Source organism: Sciurus vulgaris, assembly GCF_902686455.1.
Source record: "Sciurus vulgaris genome assembly, chromosome: 5".
In the NCBI taxonomy this organism is placed as follows: domain Eukaryota; kingdom Metazoa; phylum Chordata; class Mammalia; order Rodentia; family Sciuridae; genus Sciurus; species Sciurus vulgaris.
The window spans coordinates 160,362,648-160,384,809 of NC_136465.1; the positions used below are offsets into that span (position 1 = coordinate 160,362,648).

General features: G+C 39.7%; 1 protein-coding gene across 1 annotated transcript in view; it reads left to right on the forward strand.

The window, feature by feature from the left end:
- The window catches only part of SLC17A8 (solute carrier family 17 member 8), a 50,803-nt gene that overhangs the window by 6,067 nt on the left and 22,574 nt on the right, over positions 1-22,162 (forward strand). The window contains exons 2-4 of the mRNA XM_079141376.1: positions 10,782-11,034; positions 18,541-18,659; positions 20,872-20,986. Coding sequence (XP_078997502.1) covers positions 10,782-11,034; positions 18,541-18,659; positions 20,872-20,986 — 487 coding nt within the window. The remainder of the gene's footprint in view (positions 1-10,781; positions 11,035-18,540; positions 18,660-20,871; positions 20,987-22,162) is intronic.

A 22,162-nucleotide genomic window follows, 5' to 3' on the forward strand; every position in this document is an offset into this window, starting at 1 on the left:
ATGGCAGCCTCTGAGCTCAGTGTTGCTCACTGCAGCATTCTTTATTACCTTTTTTTTTTTTTTTTTGCAGTGCTGGGGATTTGAACCCAGGGCCTTGTGCTTGTAAGGCAAGCACTCTACCAACTGAGCTATAATCCCAGCCCTCTTTATTATCTTAATAAAGGGAATATCAAGCCTATTAGATCATGACCCAGTTTCATTGAGTCCCCACTTCAGGTGTTCACTCACAGGGGAAAGTTACTGACAGTCAAATCCACTTTGAGATGTGCTCTTCTGGGCTGGTGGTGTAGCTCAGTAGTAGAGTGCTTGCCTAGCACAGGTGAGGACCAGGGTTTGATCCTCAGCACCACATAAAGATGAATAAATAAAATAAAGGTATTGTGTCCATCTACAACTACAAAAAATACAGCTGTATGGAGCGACGGGAAACCCTCAAGTTATTTTAAAAATAAAGTTATGGTGGCTTAGCCTGTGTTTCTGAGCATAATACATTAATGACTAGAATTCAATACATAATTACATTTAAAAAAGTAATCAGATTCCTCTTGAGGTGTATTTTATTTATGTTTTCAAGAGGAACATTAGCAACATATTAGACCTATTTTTCTACCCTTTGCCAGGATGTTAAATTTTGTTCCATGGGATGACAATGCCCCCATATTAGTTTCCCAGGGCTGCTGTAACAAGGTACCACAAAGTGGGTGTCTTAAAGCACGAGACATTAATTTTCTTACAATTCTGGAGGCTTGAAGTAAAAAATTAAGGTATCTGCAGGGAAATGCTATCTCTGAAGAAGATTTCATCCTTGCCTCTTCCTACCTTCTGGGATTGCTGGTAATCCTTGACATTTCTTGTCTTGAAGATGCATCAATCAAGACCCCCTTTTTTTTTTCGCTTTCTTTTAAAAAATTTTTATTAGTTCTTTTTCAGTTATACATGACAATAGCATGTATTTTGACATACATGAAGTATAACTTCCCATTTTGTGGTTGTACATGATTGTGGAGTTACACTGGTCATGTATTCATATATGAGCTTAAGAAATTTATGTCTGATTTATTCTGTCTTTCCCATTTCCATCCTCCCTTCCCCCCATTCCTCCCTGTCCAATTGGTGAACCTCTACTCCCCACCTATATTGTAAGTCAACATCTGCATATCAGAGAGAGCACTTGGCCTTTAGTTTTTTGGGATTGGCTTATTTCACTTAACATGATATTCTCCAGTTCCATCCATTTACTGGCAAATGCCACAATTTCATTCTTTATGGCTGAGTAATAGTCCATTGTGTATATGTATTATGTTTTCTTTATCCATTCATCTATTGAAGGACACTTAGGTTGGTTCCAGAGCTTATCTATTGTGAATCTATTGTGAACATTGATGTGGCTATGAAACAGTAGTATGTTGATTTTACATCTTTTGGGTATATGCTGAGGAGTGGGATAACTGAGTCAAATGGTGGTTCCATTTCAACTTTTCTGAGCCTTTCCATGCTGCTTTCCAAGTGGTTGCACCAATTTGCAATCCCACCTGCAATGTGTATGAGTGGACTTTTTTCCTCATATCCTTTGCCAACATTTATTGTTACTTGTATTTTTTATAATTGCCATTCTGACTAGAGTGAGATGAATCTCAGTGTAGTTTTAATTTTCATTTCTCTAATTGCTAGAGATGTTTTACATTTTTTTCATATATTTGTCAACCAATCATATTTCTTCTTCTGTGAAGTGTCTGTTCAGTTCCTTAGTCCATTTATTGATTGGGCTATATATATATTTTTTGGTGTTAAGTTTTTTGAGTTCTTTCTATATCCTGCAGATTAATGCTCTGTCTGAAGTGTGTGTGGTAAAGATTTTCTCCCATTCTGTAGGCTTTCTTTTCTCATTCTTGCAAATCCCTGTCTTCATTGTCACATGGACTTGTCTCCTGTGTCTGTGTGTCTGCGTTAAATTTTTCTCTTCTTATAGTGATACCAGTCATTCTAATCAGGTATGACCTCATTAAAATTTTTATTTATTTATTTTTATTTTTACAGACTGCATTTTGATTCATTGTACACAAATGGGGAACATTATTTTGTTTCTATGGTTGTGCACGATGTAGATTCATACCACTTGTGTAATCATACATGTACAAAGGGTAATGATGTCTGTCTCATTCCACCATTTTTCAAACCCCACCTCCCTCTCATTTCCTTCTACGAAATCTAAAGTTCCTCCATTCTTCTCTCATCCCCCATCCCCCACCCCCACTTTATATCATCATCCACTCATCAGGGAAAACATTTGGCCTTTGGTTTTTTGGGATTGGTTTATTCCACTTAGCATGATATTCTCCAGTTCTATCCATTTATCGTCAAATGCCATAATATTTAGGCAATTAATAAATATACAAAAAAGTGTTCAACATCTCTAGTAATTAGAGAAATGCAAATTAAAACAACTCTAAGATTTCATCTTACTCCAATTAGAATGTCTATTATCAAGAACACAAACAATAATAGATGTTGGTGTGGATGTGGAGAAAAAGGCACACTTTTACATTGCTAGTGGAGTTGCAAATTGGTGCAGCCACTCTGGAAAGCAGTGTGGAGAATCCCCAGAAAACTTGGAATGGACTCACCTTTTGACCCAGCTATCACACTCCTCAGTTTATAGCCAAAGGACTTAAAATCAGCATACTACAGTAATGCAGCCACATCAATGTTTATAGCAGCTCAATTCACAATAACTAGATTGTGGAACCAACCTAGATGTCCTTCATCAAGATGAATGAATAAAGAAACTGTGGTATATATGCACAATGGAATATTATTCAGCCATAAAAATTTTGTTTAAATGTTTATAGACCTTTATTTTATTCATTTATTTATATGTGGTGCTGAGATTTGAACCCAGTGCCTCACACATGCTAGGCAAGCACTTACCACTGAGCTACAACACCAGCCCCATGACCTCATTTTAATTAGATTATATCCATAAAGATTACATTTCCAAATAAGGTCTGAGTCACACGTATTATGAATTAGGACCTCAACATGTCTTTTTGGAGGACACGATTTAATATACTTCTCCATATTGACAAATGATCCTGCTATGGTTTTGATACAGTTTGAGTGTGTACCTCAAGCCTTTGTGTGTTAAAATATAATTCTCATTGTGAGGTATTAAGAGGGTGCAAATTTAATCTAACTATGGTATTTAGAGGTGGAGCCTTTCAGAGGTGTTCAGGATTAGATAAAGTCATTAGGGTGGGGTCCCAGTGATCAGGTGGCTTTATAAGAAGAAGGAGAGAGGCCAGACAGAGAGATACACAGACATGCATGCATGCTCCCTGTGTCTTGCCACGTGATGTCCTGGACTTTGCCAGTAGGAAGACCATCATCTGATGTGACCCCTTGACCTTGGCTCTCCAGAACAATAAGCCTAACTAAACCTCTTTCTTTATAGCTCAGACATTTTGTGGTATCGTGTTACTGGCAATGAAAAGCAGACTAAGACATCTCCCTTGTCCAACTGTATTACTCCACCCCTTCCAAATTCAGCACATTCAGAATCCAGTCCCAGGCATACTTCCCAGCTTTTAGCTATAAATGTTAGTCAGATGCTGCTCCTGATCCATGCAGGGATTCAATTCTAGTGATTGGTCTGATGGCCAGAAGGGAAGGTTGGAAATAGATCCTGATGAGCTCCAGAAGCTGTGAATAGTCCACCTACTCTACCAGTGACCCACCTGGTCCTCATGGTCCTCATTCCAGTCAACTAGTGAGCAATCCAACCGAAGATCTCATTTTGCAGTCTGTTTCCAAGGACTCCTCACCTCAGGGTTAGTTCATAGTGCAAGAAGCAAAGTCCAGGACCTCTGAGCTCTTAAACCCTCATCCTTTCTTCTAACCATCTCTTCTCCTAGCCTGGGGAGGATACACACATACACACATGTATATGTATATACACATGCACGTGTGTATGTGTGTGTGTGTCTGTCTGTATTTGTTTATTTATTTTGTGCCAGGGATTAAACCCAGGGCCTTGCTTGTTCTATGTGCTCTATTACTAAGCTACACCCCAGTCCCAAAAGTTTTTTTTTTTCTTTTTCTAAGGCAGGGTCTTGCTCAAACTCACCATCCTTCTGCTTTAGCTTCCTAAGTAACTTGGATTATATGCATTCACCCCAGTGTCTATTTTTTTTTTTTTTGAGATGAGGTTTCCCTATGTTGCCCAGGCTGTTCTCAAACTCCTGGCCTCAAGTGATCCTCCTGCCTCAGCCACCTAAGTAGCTGGATTATAGATGTGTGCCACCATGACTGTCTATTTTCTTGTCTAAAGTTTGTTTTCTGTTTCTCCCAACTTTTTCCAGATATTTTTACAATAACTAAATCCTGTGAGTACTTCTTAAAGCCCAATGCAATGGTTATCGGTCAATACACGTGGAGTGAAGCACGTCATATTGTATTTTTGACATAGAATATTTAATTAATTAATTAATTATTTGCGGTGCTGGGGATTGAACCTGGGGCCTTGGGCATGCAAGACATATTTTATATATTAGCAAAATAAAATAGTCTGTACCTCCACAAAGAAATATGTTGTATTGAAGTTGTCAATTGTAACCAGCAGAATCCACTTTAGCTAAAGTGCTACGCAGTTTAGAAGAACATGTTAGGAAATACTCAAAACTCCCTGGGAGGACCAGTCTGGATGCTCCACTTCCAGGAAGAAAATAGCAGAAAGTATATTAGTATCATCCCACTGGATTGTTCTGGATAAAATGCAGTTGCTTCCACTGCCAGCTCTGAAGTACCGATTATACTTAGGCTTTGTTTCAGAAATTCAGCCATAGCAGTCATGGAGGAACAGATGCTTCCACCATTGCATTTACTACCATTTGCCTCTCCACTTCTCCTGCACACTGCATCCTCTGGTTCCTTCCTTCTGCATTTGCAACTCACTCAAGCATTTCTGATTTAGTAGAGTTTGCCCCTATTTTTGTACCAGGGACTGAACCCAGGGGTGCTTAACCACTGAGCCACATCTCTAGTCCTTTTTAATTTAATTTTTTATTTTGAGACAGAGTCTCTCTAGGTTGTTGAGGTCCTTGCTAAGTTGCTGAGGCTGGCTTTGAACTTGAGATCCTTCTGTCTCAGCCTCCCAAGTGGCTGGGATTACAGGTGTTCACCACCATGCCTGGCTAAAGTCCACCTCTTAATCCTGTACTTTAGCTGCAAGAAAACCTAGGAAAAGCAGTTTTATCTCTGTTGTTTAGACAAGATTTCATATCTCAAGAATCAGTTAACATATTGGAGAGCCGCAAATGACGGTTGTCTACTGCATAGTTTTGCTCTCAGTCTAATTTGGTAGAGATTAGTTTTAACTATAAGTTTATAAAGTTTTTTTATTATACAATAATTTTAAAAAATTTCTTTTCGTAGAATACATTTTCTCATTAGCAATTCCCACAGTGTAAAAATAATTTATTATTTATAGTTTTATATTTGTAGATAGATTATTTTAGGAAAAGTAAAACACATTTGAGGATTAAGTCTGTTTGGAATCTCTTCCTTAACTAGAATTTGTCTAAATTCAGAGCTTTCCAAGATTTCCTTCCTAGGTTTAGAAAAATATAATCTGAGAGTTTAGCTTCTCCTAATTTTTAAGTTTCCTTAGGACATGTTACCACTGATAGCTGGAATCAATTGAACAGACAGGAAAGTTTCCCAAAATTAAACACTAATTTTCTACAAAATCTTTACTCATGAATTAACAGTCTTTCCCTTCGTCCATTTTTCCCCAAGACAAACACAGAAACATGACCATATGTTGATAAAAATAAAGCTGAATTCTCTTTAAGACGTTGATAATTAAAAGGGAAAAGTCTCATATGTAAAGTTTGGTTATACTGGGAGTCTTGTAAGCTAGAAGACAACCCTTTGACTCACCAGAATGTAGAATTCGGTCACATAGTTTCTTGGATACATTTCCTCTCAAAACTTCTGCCTCAACAATTAGATTCCAAAATAACCATGTGATTAGGAGGTTTGTCCACCAGTGGACTTATCTGTCATCTCCTTACTGTGAGCTGAATGGCATGATGGAGCAGAGGTTAAGAGGCACGTGGTCAGTTCTGAAGGGTGGCACTTCCACAGCATAGCAGAAGCTTTGCAGATTCCCACATCATGACTGTTGAAATAAGAAAGCCCAGCACAGGTTAAAGGTGAGAGCACTAAAAGGCCTGCCTGGGTAGCCTTCTGCAGTGCATCCCCATGAACACAGTAATAACTTGTCCAAAGCTCTTGTGACTGTGGAGAGTGAGGTTTGCAGATGAAGTAGTCCATTGCAGAGCAAGGATTCAGATATGCAGCTGGAAGCAGGCCCAGGGGCAGAACACAAACAAATTTCTTGCTAGTCCAGTGGAGAGATGTAGCCTCAGATCCAGAATGGCAGCTTGGGGACAGGTGAATGTGCTCTGTTTCACGCTGTCCTGGGGTGGGTGGGTCCTGGAAGCATGAGCAGGTCTTGCCATTGGGGTTCAGAGGAACACAGCTGGTTCTCTTTGAACCACTGCAGAGAATACCCATTCTCAAGAGAACTGCCATCTAGCTCTTAAGCAAAAACTTAGTTTAACTATAAGAAAAACAACAGTGCAAGAATAATATGAAATGGCAATTCAGTTCAGTGTAGGGATGACAATAGGGAGTGGTGAGGACTGTGGTAAATGGGAATGCCAATTATAGCCATGGGAGTGTGGGTCTAATAATTCCAGGTCCTCACATTTTTCAAAAGAAGCCAAAAATTCCAGGTTAAACATCACACACACACATGCACACGTATACACATATACCTCCTGATATTTCAACTGACAATTTATTCAAATTAAAAAAAAATCCTTACATGTACATCATATAATATAAACAAAACATGTCTGTGGGCCAGATGTGGCTATAGAGCTGTCAGTTTGTTACCTATGGCTTAGGCTTTTGGAAATAAAAAACAAAAACCAAGAGCCTAAGTCTTTTTCTTATCCCTCCCTGCTGAAGCAAGGAGCACCAACTCTGTTTAAATGAGGGGACAGGAAAAATTACCAGGAGGAAAATAAAAGCAGCATAGGTTAATGCTTCAAAATCTGCAAAACTGCACCAGGTGTGAGGGTGGACCTTCATGTGAGATGATCGGTGCCCTTATAAGGAGAAGAAATTTGGATTACAAGAGATACTGAGGATCAATGGGACAGAAGAAAGGCCATCTGAGGACGCAGTGAGAAGGTCGCCATTTGCAAGCTAAGATTGGGGGCCTGTGTTAGTCAGCTTTAGGTTGCTGTGACCAAAATATCTGACAAGAGCAACTTAGAGGAGGGAAAGTTTATTTGGGGCTAGCAGTTTCAGAGGTCTCAGTCATTGAAAGACAACTCCATTGCTCTGGGCTCAAGGTGAAGGAGACTGAATCATGGTGGAAGGACCCAGTGGAGGAAAACTGCTCACCTCACTGTGGGGTCAGGAGGCAGGGCTGGGGGTGGGGGAACCTAAACTTAAATACAGTATATAATGTACAATAAAATGTAATGATAAGAATAATGAAGTTATGTTATAAAATAGTAAGATTAATATTATGTATATGCTCTAGTTTATGATTTCTTACCCATTTTAATTCACCTATGCCAAGTTCATTGCATAGTCATAATTGAAAACTTGGGACTTAATGGGTTAAGCTCCCCAGTCTGGTATGTTTGTTATGGCGGTCCTGGCAAACAGTATTCTAATTTGCCTTCTGAAAGGGTCACAGTTACCTCAAAGATGTTTTTTCACAGATCATTTAGTTGTCGTGTTATTGGAGAAAGGAAGGAAATTGAAAGACATTGACTACCTTCTCCATTCTAGGTACTCTGAGGTTTTCTGATTTCGTTTTAGCTTTTTAAAAATATATAGTATCTCCTTTGATCATCAAACAGTCTTGAGTGGGAGGATTTATCCGTATCTTATAGCTCAGAATTCCATAACAAATATCACATGTAACTGAATGAATTTAAAAACTCATAGAATTATACGCAAGTTCTGTTCATTTTGTGCTCCAAAAGTGGACCTTATTACCTTCAAAACAAAACCTCCTTCACAATTGGTGGGTACATTTGGATTATAAGTAAATAGTTCTGTAAGTGCCCACAGGCTAGTTAGCATGTCTTGGACAATCAGACTCTTGGTAACAGAAGCTTGCTGGACAGAAGAGTGGGCACGTACTGCCCTAGTATGTGAAGGACCAGCAACCCACAATCTGCAGCTTTCTATACTTGGAGAAACAATGACGGATGTCACCCTGGAAAGAATGAAGATGCTCAGATCTAAGAGTCTGAGGGCAGGCACAGACAGAGAGAAAACCAAATGGGGTAAATAGCTATTAGGGATAATTAAAGTCCTCCGTTTCTTAAGAAAGGAGTTCTTTTTTTCTCCCTTAAGTATTTTTCCCTTCCCCCATCCTTTCTATAAAGTTGTTTCTGAGCAGAGATGAGTAGATTCTTATCCCTGTCTCTTAAGTGCGCCACGTCAGGAGCGACGGTTGGAATTGACTCACATTTCCATTCGGTTGAAGGATTCCTTGTGTCCAGGCGCTATGCTGAGCACTGGGAATGGAGATGGCAGGAGCCATCTCCTACCCCCAGCAGGCTCATGACCCACTGGGTGGGAATCTTCATTAAAATTCACTTATGTGAACCAGCAGATCCGCTCCCACCTACTGTGCTGATGAAAACCAAACTCTCTAAGTCAGTGTGGTAAGTGTTCAAAGAATGTGTGATACCCAGAGGTGGCTGGGATGCAGGGCAGTGGTCATGCAGGGCAGTGGTCAAGCCAGTGCTTGACATGTGAGAGTCCCTGGGCTCCATCTCCAGCACCACAAAAACAAAGAACAAAGCAACCCTACGGAAACACCAGGGGTGGTATCGATCATAACATTTAGTTAATGCTCGCTTATTGATGGTAACATTTTACTCTTTGTAGTGCAGTCTCATTCAATCTTAAGAACAGGTCTGTGAGATATTGTATTTATTGTATGGATGACAAATTGTGAGATTCAGAAAGGCCAAGTTCCTTGACCAAAGTCACACAGCTGGAAGTGGGGGAGCTGGTAATCACATCCAGGTTATCTGACTGCCCGAGCCCCTGGTTCCATCACACAGTGTGAAGTTATTCTCAACCTTCTTCTCTGAGCTTGCCTATAAAAGAAATGTCCCACTCTTTTCATTTTTTATATTATAATTAGTATTACTATTATTCTGATGATTGAACCCAGGGCCTTGTACAAACCAGGAAAGCACTTTACCACTCTGAGCTACACCCCAACCCTCCTGCAATTTTAGGGTTTTAAAAACAAATTCAATCTGACTCTGAGGGCCCCCTGCCTGGTAGAAGTTAAATTTCAGTCAATTTTGATGCTTCCCTTTCTGCTGCACCCAGGTTGGGCCAAAGACTCACAGACAATTCAGGAGGTCCCTCTAGTTGTCGATTTACATTTGCTCCTGACTCCATAGTCCTTTGAAATGGTGACTCAGCTGCCACTTTGGGCAGGGAAAACTGGAACAAAGTGCCCAGGCCACCCCCACAACTCCCTACATCTGGTCTCCTCACCTGGGCAGGTGCTGCGCTAGGAGGAGGTTCTTCAGGTGGGCAGCTGTGGGTCCTGCCACTCAAGGAGCCCACCCTTCCTCCTTTGGAGATACCTGCTCTTTTCTCACCATTCTCTCCCCTTCCCCTAGCCCCAGTTCCCATACTGTTGTCTTATCCCTCTGGAAAGTCTCAGGACATCTAAGATGGCGCCATGTTGAGAGGGTGCCTGTGTTGGTTCAAGTCCTCTAAGAAGTGGACAGGAAAACAGAATTAGATACACGAGAGGTTTATTGAGGGAAAATGGAGAAGGAGCTGGAGGGGCTGGGAGAGCATCCAGACTGAATGCTATCTGTGCAGGAGATGGGCAAGGAGGGAAGCAGAAGCATTTCAGACTAGACAACTAGACATTTTGGCAAGGCCAATGGGGAATCCTGAAGCCAGTCATCTGTCAGAGGAGTCCTGCCTGTCCCTGCTGGGCTCAGTCCTTGGCAGAAAGCAGCCAGTGAAAAGCATGGTCCCTGTGCCAAAGCCAAAGCCATAGAGGAATCAGAGCACAGCAGCTGGGGCTGTCTTCCGTTAAGCTCCTCAGAGCCCCATGGTACCTGAAAATATCAGCCTGAAAATATCATTCCTCTCCATCTAGAGCATGTGCACGCTTATAGAGTTTATGAGCTTTTGACAGCTAGCAATTGTATTAATAGCAATAATAATGGAATTTACCATTTATGAATGTAAAGCTCTCTCATGTGATGCATTTACATGCATGTCAGTAAACAGCCCTATGCGATAGCTAGCCTGATTAGCCCATTTTAGAGATGGGGACTGCTATGGGCCAAATTGTCCCCACTCCCTGCTGCCACCTCCCCAATTCATATGTTGAAGTTCTAATCCAGTACTTCAGAATATAATTGTATTTGGAGATAGGACCTTTAAAGAGATCATTCAGTTAAAATGAGGTCCTTAAGGGAAACCATAACCCAAGTGACTGGTGTACTTGTAAGGAAAGGAAATTTGGACACAGGGACGTACCGAGGAAGATGATATCAATAGGTATAGGGAGAAATGGGCCAAGGAGGATGGCCTCAGGAATTTCCTTCTTTCTTTTCATTATGAATTTTTCCTTATGCTTAGTACACTTACCCCCTCCTAATTATGGCTTTTCTTCTCTGTCCATTCTTTTTCCAACGTAGAAAAATCGATGGGACCAATGAGGAGGAAGATAACATTGAACTGAATGAAGAAGGCAGGCCCGTGCAGGCATCCAGGGCACGCCCCCCACTCTGCGACTGCCACTGCTGTGGCATCCCTAAGCGTTACATCATCGCCATCATGAGTGGGTTGGGATTCTGCATTTCCTTTGGGATTCGGTGCAATCTTGGAGTTGCCATTGTGGAAATGGTCAACAACAGCACTGTGTATGTGGATGGAAAACCAGAAATTCAGGTCAGTATGGATATCTGACAGGACATTTTTTTTTTGCTCATAGCTGTGCAAATGCTCTGCCACATGAAAGAAAGCACTGTTGCTCATTCATTGATGTGGCAAGAGTGTAGAGTGACTACCATGTGCTGGGCGCTGCGTGGTGATGGGGAGAATATGGTGAACCTTGACTGGGCCTTGTCCTGACAGGAACAGACAGTAAGTGAGGACAGTTTGGGATTCTAGGGGCTATGTTTAGCGTGCACAGGCTCCTTGGGCTCATCTAGCCCAGATTTTGATATAATGAAAGAATTCCCAGAGAAAAGGGATGGCTGGAGCAGACAAAGTGTTTTGGTGGGGTGGAATAAAAGGAATATCATAAGGGAGAAAGAAACAGATGGAAACAGCACACAGGGTGTGTTTTAGGAACTGAGACCTGAGCATTTCACTTTTCTGTGCCCTGAACCCGTCTGACAACCTGGTGATAACTTATGAACCTTTTGTCAAAGTCAATGCATTAAATTCTTAAGGTAGAATGCAAAGGAGGAACAGGATGTGGTAGAGTGCTTGCCTGCCATGCATGAGCCCTGGGGTTTGAGCTGTGGAGTGTACAAGCGCGCGTGTGCGCGCACGCACACACATGCACACACACTGCAAAGGATTAAAAAGGAAACCAATTATGTTAAAATACATATACCAAAATATTAAAAAAAATCAAATTAGTGGTATAGAGACCTATGGGCTCCTTTATTAACTTATCAGATGACAAAATCTAGCAATGGCTCTATAATTGCTGGACTTTTAATTTTGAAGTACAAACAATAGTTTGAGATAGTGGTAACAACTAGTATGATTTGAACATGTTTATGACTTCCAGTAAGAGTCACTACTGGCAAAACTATTGTAGATGCTTGTCTGTACTGATAATTGCAGAAAAGGCTAAATTTTAATTAGCAGTTAGTGAAAACAAAGATGCCAGCTCTTCCCCATCCAAGTACACAGATCCATAGGAGTCCATCAGTAGGATGAGAATTCTCAGTAAGAAGGCAGAGCACCAAGAGATGGAGGTATCAAAGTCAATAGGGACCAGATCACACACAGCCTGGTAACGAGGCCGAGAGTCATGGATGCTCCAGGATGATCACCACCCAATGGGAGAAGGCCAGGTACAAGTGAGATGAGAGTGGAGGCTGAGGCTCATTTCAGAGGCTGCCATAGTCTTAAGCAAGCAAACTCTGGTGTGATTTAATAAAATTGTTTTACGATTCATTAGAAACACAAAATCTGGTTTATTTCTTAAACAATAGACCTACAAGAAGGTTATGGGAGAAAAATACCAAAATAAAATGTATGCTCACTGGACACCCAATAAATATATATTTTGCCAAACTGAACACATGCCCTGAAATGACTCCTGTGGAGATGTGTTTGCAGCGAGTTATCTAATAGTTCTCTGGTTCCTCCTACCTCTATTTGGAGAAATTTTTAGATCAGTTTCCCAGACTGGGAATTCATTGCTTTGCTGGCTGTGTATTGAAGAAGGTGTTACCTGTACTGGTTTGTGTCCTATGCAACTGTCCAGGATGGGCACATGAGATACAGTATTCTTGGACTGACATGATAGCGTGTGACATCTATTAGCATCATCTGGAACAATCTCCTGCCAAGCGCTGGCTTGGGAAAATTTGATGTCAGTCCATTAAAAACAGGTCTTCAGTTGGACTGCAGGCTTTAAAAAACAAACAAACAACAACAACAACAACAACAAACTAAGATAATTCTGCTAGAGGAAAACAGCACCATGGAGATTCTTCTAGTTTCTTTTTGATGCCACAGCTGAACCTGTCCTAAAAAGATATCCTGTCTTTTTGTCGGGGATGGTGCCAGGGTTGGGACAGAGGTAGAGAAGCATATCGTGCATTTTAAAAATAAAGAATGATGTATATTAGTGAGGTTTCAGATGTGTATCACATGCATTCTTTCAGCCTTTTGTGAGCAAGGCCGGCTAATTAAAACTTGTCTGCTGAGACCCAGATCAAAATGAGATGCTGTTTTGCATTTGTTTGTTGCCTGAAAAGACAGGCCTGGGTCAATAGAATCTGCTTTGAGGCATATAGAAAAGACATTTTGATAAAGCCGAGGAACAATGCTAGTGTGTGCTCTCTAGTTTCTCTGGTTTTGCCTTCTGGAGTCTTAGAGGAACTGATTGAGATCTAAAACGTGCTTTACATGATTCTCTCTGGCCTCCACAGTGGCAGTTCAGTAGCATTTTGGAAGTTCTAACACAACTCCAACTTACATCAGGCAATTTCTCTCTTGTCCAAGTAGAATACAGCTTAGGTATCTGCCGAGTATGTCCAACCAGATCACAAAGTGCTCTGCCTGGTACCTTTGTTCACCTGTTTATTTATTTATTTATTTATTTTGTGGGGGGAACTAGATATTTTGCATTGAGAAATGTTGCAGCCCTCATTTCTGAGAGAGAGAGAGAGAGAGAGACAGAGAGAGAGACAGAGAGAGAGACAGAGAGAGAGAGAGACAGAGAGAGGCAGTGTGAATAGGTAGAACTATGTGGTATGTGTTCTATAGGTGGCATAAAGGGTGATTTTAGCTAATGTGCAGATAATTACTTTTTAGTTTAAAAATTATGTGTTAGGACTGAGGGTGTAACTCAGTGGTAGAGCATGTGCTCAAGGCCCTAGGTTTAATCTCCGGCACTGTCTCCCCTGCAAAAGTGTTAAAACGCGTGGGGTACTAAGAATAATATCTGGCATATGGTAAGCAAAAAATGACTGAAGTTTAAGAAACCTTCTGATTATTTCACAATTACACTCAGGAAAGTCCAAAGTCCTTCCCATGGATCACAAGTATTACAGGTTAAGAGGATGGGCTTTGGAGTTGGCCAGACCTTCTTTTTAACCTGACTGCTATTATTAGCTCTGGGGTTTTGAGCAAGTTGCCCTTGTGTCCTCATCAGGGTTTGCTGGTTGCAAAGAACAGAGGTGCAGTGAGGCCAGTTCAGGTTAAAAAGGGGGTTACTGAAGGGCTGAGGGGGAATCTCATGAGAGTGAAGTGTAGGAAGCAGTTTGGTTATGGCTGCTCGTGTGGTCTGTGCCATGGACAGGGAGACCCAGACTGAGGAGGAGCTGAAGTCTAGAATATACTCCATCCAGGGGAGGAAAAAGCAGATTAGCTGAGTCTAGGCTGTGGTTTAACTCTCTCTATTCTCACCTTCCCATCAGACCTGCTAGTCAGCAGGGGAGAAGTCCACGGAGGAGAGGCACAATCCTCTTAAAAGGACACAGGAACCAGCATTTCTAGCAATTCATTGCTAATGCTCATTGACCTTATTGTAAAGGTGGAAACTCTACTATCATTCCTTCCCCCCACCCCTGCCCTTTCTTTTACTCCCCTCTACCTAATATAAAGTAACTCTATTCTTCTCTATCCACCCCTCTTATTGTGAATTAGCATCCGCATATCAGAGAAAACATTCAGCCTTTGGTTTTTTGGGTTTGGCTTATTCTCTTAGCACAATATTCTCTAATTCCATCCATTTACCAGCAAATGCCAGAATTTCATTCTTCTTTAAAGCTGAATAGTATTCCATCATATATATGTTTATACATATATACACACATATATATCACGTTTTCTTTTTTTTATTGTAAACAAATGGGATACATGTTGTTTCTCTGTTTGTACATGGCGTAAAGGCATACCATTTGTGTAATCATAAATTTACATAGGGTAATGTTGTTTGATTCATTCTGTTATTTTTTCCCTTCCCCCCACCCCTCCCACCCCTCTTTTCCCTCTATACAGTCCTTGCTTCTTCCATTCTTCCATTCTTGCCCCCCGCCCTAACCCTAACTCTAACCCTAACACTAACCCCTCCCTCCCCCCATTATGTGTCATCATCCACTTATTAGCAATATCATTCGTTCTTTAGTTTTTTGAGATTGGCTTATCTCACTTAGCATGATATTCTTCAATTTCATCCATTTGCCTGCAAATGCCATAATTTTATCATTCTTTATGGCTGAGTAATATTCCATTGTATATATATACCACAGTTTCTTTATCCACTCATCAATTGAAGGACATCTAGGTTGGCTCCACAATCTGGCTATTGTGAATTGAGCAGCTATGAACATTGATGTGGCTGTATCTCTGTAGTATGCTGATTTTAAGTCCTTTGGGTATAGGCCAAGGAGTGGGATAGCTGGGTCAAATGGTGGTTCCATTCCAAGTTTTCTAAGGAATCTCCACACTGCTTTCCAGAGTGGCTGCACTAATTTGCAGCCCCACCAGCAATGTATGAGTGTACCTGTCTCCCCACATCCTCGCCAACACCTGTTGTTGATTGTATTCTTGATAATCTCCATTCTAATTGGGGTGAGATGGAATCTTAGGGTGGTTTTGATTTGCATTTCTCTTATTACTAGAGATGCTGAACATTTTTCCATATGTTTGTTGATTGCTTGTAGATCTTCTTCTGTGAAGTGTCTATTCATTTCCTTAGCCCATTTGTTGATTGGATTATTTGCATTCTTGGTGTAGAGTTTTTTGAGTTCTTTATATATTCTGGAGATTAGTGCTCTATCTGAAGTATGATTGGCAAAGATTTTCTCCCACTCTGTAGGCTCTTTTTTGCATTGCTGATAGTTTCCTTTGCTGAGAGAAAGCTTTTTAGTTTGAATCTATCTCAGTTGTTGATTCTTGCTTTTATTTCTTGTGCTATGGGAGTCCTGTTAAGGAAGTCTCATCCTAAGCCGACATGTTGAAGATTTGGATCTACTTTTTCTTCTATAATCTGCAGGGTCTCTGGTCTGATTCCGAGGTCCTTAATCCATTTTGAGTTTAGTTTTGTGCATGGTGAGAGATGTGGGTTTAGTTTCATTCTGTTGCATATGGATTTCCAATTCTCCCAGCACCATTTGTTGAAGAGGCTATCTTTTCTCCATTGCATATTTTTGGCCCCTTTGTCTAGTATGAGAAAATTGTATTTATTTGGGTTTGTGTCCGTGTCCTCTATTCTGTACCATTGATCTACCTGTCTACTTTGGTGCCAATATCATGCCGTTTTTGTTACTATTGCTTTGTAGTAGAGTTGAAGATCTGGTATTGCGATACCCCCTGCTTCACTCTTTCTGCTAAGAATTACTTTAGCTATTCTGGGTTTCTTATTCTTCCAGATGAATTTTATAATTGCTTGCTCTATTTCTGTAAGGTACGTCATTGGGATTTTATCACATTTTCTTTATCCATTCATCTGTTAAAGGGCATCTAGATTGGTTCCATAGTTTAACTATTGTGAATTGAGCAACTAATTAGAACAAATAAAAAAAAAATGATTGAAAAGGGGCTGCTTTGAAGATCAAGTGAAATAATTTAAATATTTAATTCATTTGATGTTACTTATATCAGTTTCCTTATAACAAATTACCATAAACTTGATAGCTTAAAATAGCAGAAATTTATTTTCTCATAGTTGTACAGAACAGAAGTCTGGAATCAGATTGTTGGCAGGGCTCATCTCCTCTGATGTCTTTAGCAGAGAATCCTTCCTTGACTCTTTCAGCTTGTGGTGGCCCCAGGAGTTCCTTGGTTTGTGACAATCCCTCTATTTGCTCCCTCCATCTTCACATAGCCTTTTCTTCTCTGTGTGTCTTCTCTTCTGTCTCAAATCTCCCTCTGCCTTTCTCTTATAAAGACACTTGCCTTTGGATTTAGGACCCAGCTGGATAATCCAGAATATTTCATTTCCAGGTCATTGACTTCTCACATCTGTGAAGACCTGCATTTATATCTTCCAGGGCTTTGATGTGGATATCTTTTGGGGGCCATATTTCAGCCTACCACAGTACTTGACAAAGTGCTTGGCTTATCACAGTAATGGTTCATACAATTTTTAATTTTTAAACTTTTTTTGTGATAAGAATGCTTACCATGAGAATTACCCTGTTAATAAATTTTAAGTGTCCATTATTGTTGCCTATAAGTACAGTATTGTACAGCAGCTCTCTCCAGAGCCTGTTTATCTGGCTTGACTGAAATTTTATGCCCATTGATTAGTAACTCCCCATTTCTCTCCAACCCCTGACAACCACCATTATACTTTGATTCTGTGATTTGACTATTTCAGATGCTTTGTGTAAGTGGAATCACATAGTATTTGTCTTTTTGTGACTGTCGTATTTCCCTTAGTTCATCCAAGTTGTTGGACAATATTGAATTTCCTTATTTTTTTAAAGGCTGAATCATATTTCATTAAATGTATATACCACATTTTCTTTATTCATCTGTCAGCAGATATTCATGTCATTTCCATAACTTGGCTATCGGGAATAATGCTTCAATGAAGATGAAAGTGCAGATACCTTTGAGGTTCAGATTTTAATTCTCTTGGATAAATATCTGAAGTGAGGTTGCGGAATCATATTTTTAGTTCTTTTTTTTTAATTTTTGAGGAGCCTTTGTACTGTTTTCCATGGTGGCTGCACCATCCTGTTTTCCCACGAGCAGTATGTGCACATTCCAGTTTCTCCACATCCTCACCAGTGTGTGTCAACTTTCTGTCTTTTTTAAAAAAATACAGATTTTTTAGTTGTAGATGGACATAATACCTTTATTTTATTTATTTATTTTTATGTAGTGCTGAGTATTAAACCCAGTGCATCACACATGCTAGGCAAGTATTCTACCACTGAGCCATGACCCCAGCCCCCATCTTCTTTTGATAATGGCCATCCTGACAGGTGTGAACTAATATCTCATTATGGTTTTGACTTGTATTTCCCTGATGATTGGTGACATCGGGCATCTCTTCATATAGATGTATGGCCATCTGCTTGTCTTCCTTGGAGAAATGTCTGTTTAACTTCTTGGTCCACCATTATGATTTAATTGGGCTCAAATGATGATGGAAATTCTCAGTAGATCCAAGTGTCCTTTTCAGGTATCATTGCTTTCAGAGAAGCAGTATCTGCCCAGAGAGAAAGGCATGAGAAAGGGATGATGTGATTGACAGCAGCTGGATAAAGCAGGTAGAATGGGTTTTATTACCCTCATTAAGAAATGAGATACTTAAGACTCTGATTCCCTTTACGTGATCACTGAACTGATATCTGAATAACCTACTAAATAACCGAGTAATTCTAGAACTTATTTTTTGTTTTATTCACACTAATAAAATTTATTTTATTGATATTTAGCACTAATCACTATATACACAAGCATATATGTATCTAATTTATATATGTAATACACACATATATATAATATATATATATACATACATATACATAATTTGTGCACATCTCTTCTTTCACTAGAAGGCAAGATGCATTACAGCAAGGAGTCTCACTATCACTACTGTATCTGAAGTGTGCAAGATGCCTTACAGAAGTGTTTGTGGAATAAAAGAAGTAAAGAAGAACCTCATGGGGTTTTTATGTAGGATCATTGGTGAAAATGGTGGTCAATTGTTATTTTATCAACATACTGTATCTGATTTCTCATTTGCAGATGGCACAGTTTAACTGGGATCCAGAGACAGTGGGCCTTATCCATGGATCTTTTTTCTGGGGTTATATTGTGACACAAATTCCAGGTGGTTTCATTTCAAACAAGTTTGCTGCTAACAGGTAAGACAGATTGATATGTGTGCTGCACAGGTTATCACACAACTTTGTACTTTAAAAAAATCTGCATAATAGGGTCTTGATTTGGGGGTGCAGAATGAAAAACAGGAACCATCCAGATAAATGCAATTCATAGATATTGATCCCAGATGATCCTCTTAAGAGTCTCTTTCAATTAACTTTTTTATCAATGTAATTTACCTTACAACTCATTGATTATATAGTAAAGAGAACAATTAGCTCTGAGCCTTAAAGAAGTTGCTCCTGGTCCCTTATCCTGGCTCACCAAATTGCCTCTGTTGAGTCACTTTTCCTCACTCTCTGGGCCACAGTTATTTCATGTGTGAAATGAAAACATTGAACTAAATTGTGTTTTAGTTCCCTTTGATCAGAGATGTTCTGTAATCCTATGTACTTATGTTAACATTGTCCAGGACCATAAAGGTTCTGTCATGTGAGTATCAAGGATTTGCCTCTAGACTTCCAGTTATGTTTTTTTAATCTTCTCGAGACTCTATGGGAGTTGTTTGAGCATTTAAGTGTCTAATAACAGAATGAACTGTCTCAATAAGCAGTGAGTTATCTGTCATGTAGAGGTATTCATGCAGAGGAAGATGGCCACTTGGAGAAGATGTTGTGGAGTATACTGTATATCAGAAAAGGAATATGCAAGAGATCTCCAGGTCCCTTTCGATGTATTTCTTATATGACTTTACATAAATTGATTTCATGAAGTATATTACATTTTGTAAGGCAGTATATGTCAAACTCTGAAGTACAACTCATTAGATGGTTGTGAAATCAATATAGTGATTTACCAGTAAGTATTTTATAAAGAGAAAGAAATAGAAAAGAAGATAATAAAAAACAGAATAGAATGTATCTGAATGAATTGCATATAAGGGTAGTATTGGTTTTTGAAACTTGTTGAAGTTATATTCGTGTGTATGAGTGTAAGACTGGGCTGCAATATAAAATATATTTTAAGGGTTAAGATAAAAAAGTTTGAAAGTCACTACCCTAAGATCTAAAAATGTATAAGCATAACTGTCTTTATTTATGCTCTTACCTAATTTGTAGCTTTTATTTATTGTTACCTATTATATTATTCTTAAAAAGTGGGCAAATATTGGTTGCTATGTTTACATCTTGGTCTGTTTTAGTCAGCTTTTTTGACATTGTGACTAAAAGGACCCAATGAGGAGGAAAAGTTATATTATAGGGCTCTTGGTTTTAGAGGTTTTAGTCCAAAGAAGGCCAGTTTCATTCCTCAGGATTCGAGGTGAGGCAGAACATCATGGCAGAAGAGTGTGTCAGAGGGAAGCAGCTAACATGGTGATCAGAAAGCAGAGAGAGAGGTCTCCACTTGCCAGATACAAAAATATACCCCAAAGCCATGCCGCCAATTCCCACCTCCTCCAGCCACACCGTATCATTTCAGTTACCACTCAGTTAATCCCACCAGGCATTAATTCACGGATGAGGTTGAGGCTATAACACAATCATTTCTCCTCCAAACCTTCTTCTATTGTCTCACACAGGAGCTTTCAAGGGATGCCACATCTAAAATATAACATGGCCCTAAAAAGAAATCACACATAATATATGTAGTCTTCCATATTATGGAAAGGGTTGAAGAGTCATTAACATATGGGAGAAAGGAAGTAAATGCTGCTTGCTCTTTTTTGCTGGGTAGGGAGGAGATGGTAAGTGACATTGGCAGGAAATTTGCTAAGAGAAGCATATAACTTGTGCTGTGCTGATCTGGTCCTAAGATGCTTCTTGGATAGTCTGTGTCCCCTCATCATGCACTGAAAACGGTGTGGGAAGCAGTAAGCAAAAACCCTAAAGAGGCAGAAGCCATAGGTAATAGGAAGGGTCACTAGGGTGGAACCAGGAAGATTGGTGGGTCTTCAGCAAGTTCACTTCGATCTAGTCATTTCGTAACTTTCCAGGATATTATCCAAGCAGGACATCCCTGGGCTACCATAAACATGTCCATAATTGGTTCACCAACTGGAGCTTGGGAATGAAAGCAACTGAGGAGTCTAGCTTTGGGGACACCAGACACCAACACACCATTTACTTCTCCATATTAATGTCTCTTAATTTCCATAAGGATCTTTCATGAACTGTTAGAGTTATTGCTGATGTTTAACTGGAGTGTCTCAGCCATTCTCAGCCTGTCCAATAACACAGTGCTTCCATCCCCTAGGGTCTTTGGAGCTGCCATCTTCTTAACATCGACCTTGAACATGTTCATTCCTTCTGCGGCCAGAGTGCACTACGGCTGTGTCATGTGTGTCAGGATTTTGCAGGGTCTAGTGGAGGTAGGAGACACACTTTCCTTACAGTTTTTGATATTACTAGAGACAGCATGGTCGTTTTAGAAAATTTGGTTTTACTCAGTTTTTCTATCTCCCACCTTATCCTGCTCTCTGGTAATGGTGAAAGTTATGAATATTTTAATTAAAATGCTTTGTGTGTCTTCACATTTATACATAATAAGGGACTATTCATTCCATAGAGATCTTAGAGATAATCTAATCTAACCCCCTTTGTTTTAACAGATGATAAAACCGAAGCCCCAGACCTAACAGTTCACATAACAAGGACTCTTTCCTTTAGTGAAAGCAATGTAAATGCATTTATTAATCAATCTGTAAATTTCTGCTGGGTACAGTGGCACATACCTGTAATTCCAGCAACTCCAGAGGAAGATTCCAAGTTTGAGGCCAGTCTCAGCAACTTAACATCTTCAGTAACTTAGTGAGAAGTTGTCTCAAAAAATATAAAAAGGCTGCAGATGTAGCTCGGTGGTAGAATGGCGCATGCCCCTGGATTCAAATCCCAGTGCTGCCAAAAGAAAAAAGAAAAAAAAAAAAAAAAACTTAAGTAAATTTCTAAGGGTGAAAGATACAATTCAGTGGAGGAAGCAGCATCATTCAGAACTGCAAGGTAAATACTCTGAGATTTGCAGTCCACATGGCATCTTTAGCAATTCCTTGATATTGCTGTTATTGCACAAAAGAGCCACAGACACCGTGGAAGCAAATGGGCAGGATTGGATTCCAGTGACATTTTGGATCCTGAAATTTGATTTTCACATGATTTCTATATGCCATGAGATATTATCTTCTTTTAATTTTTTTTTCTTGAGGACTTTAAAATGTAAAAATCTTGTACAAAAACAGATCGTGGGTCAAACTGGGTCAGATTCACCAACTCCTGATGGACAACACCATTTCCCAAACTCTGTAATTCTCCTCTAACCTTTGTTATGTCCTTGTGTGACTTGTCTTACAATTCATCTATTGTTTTTCCTTAGATCAACTCTCTTCAAAAACAAAAATAAAATTCCTTATTCTATGCAACAGTATCTTTGAAATCATGGGTTTGAGGTTGCTAATTTTTTTTTGTCATAAGCATATTATAATATATATGTAACAATCATAACTAAGACGTATATTATTATTACAGCTCAAATTCAACTCTAGTCTCACTCT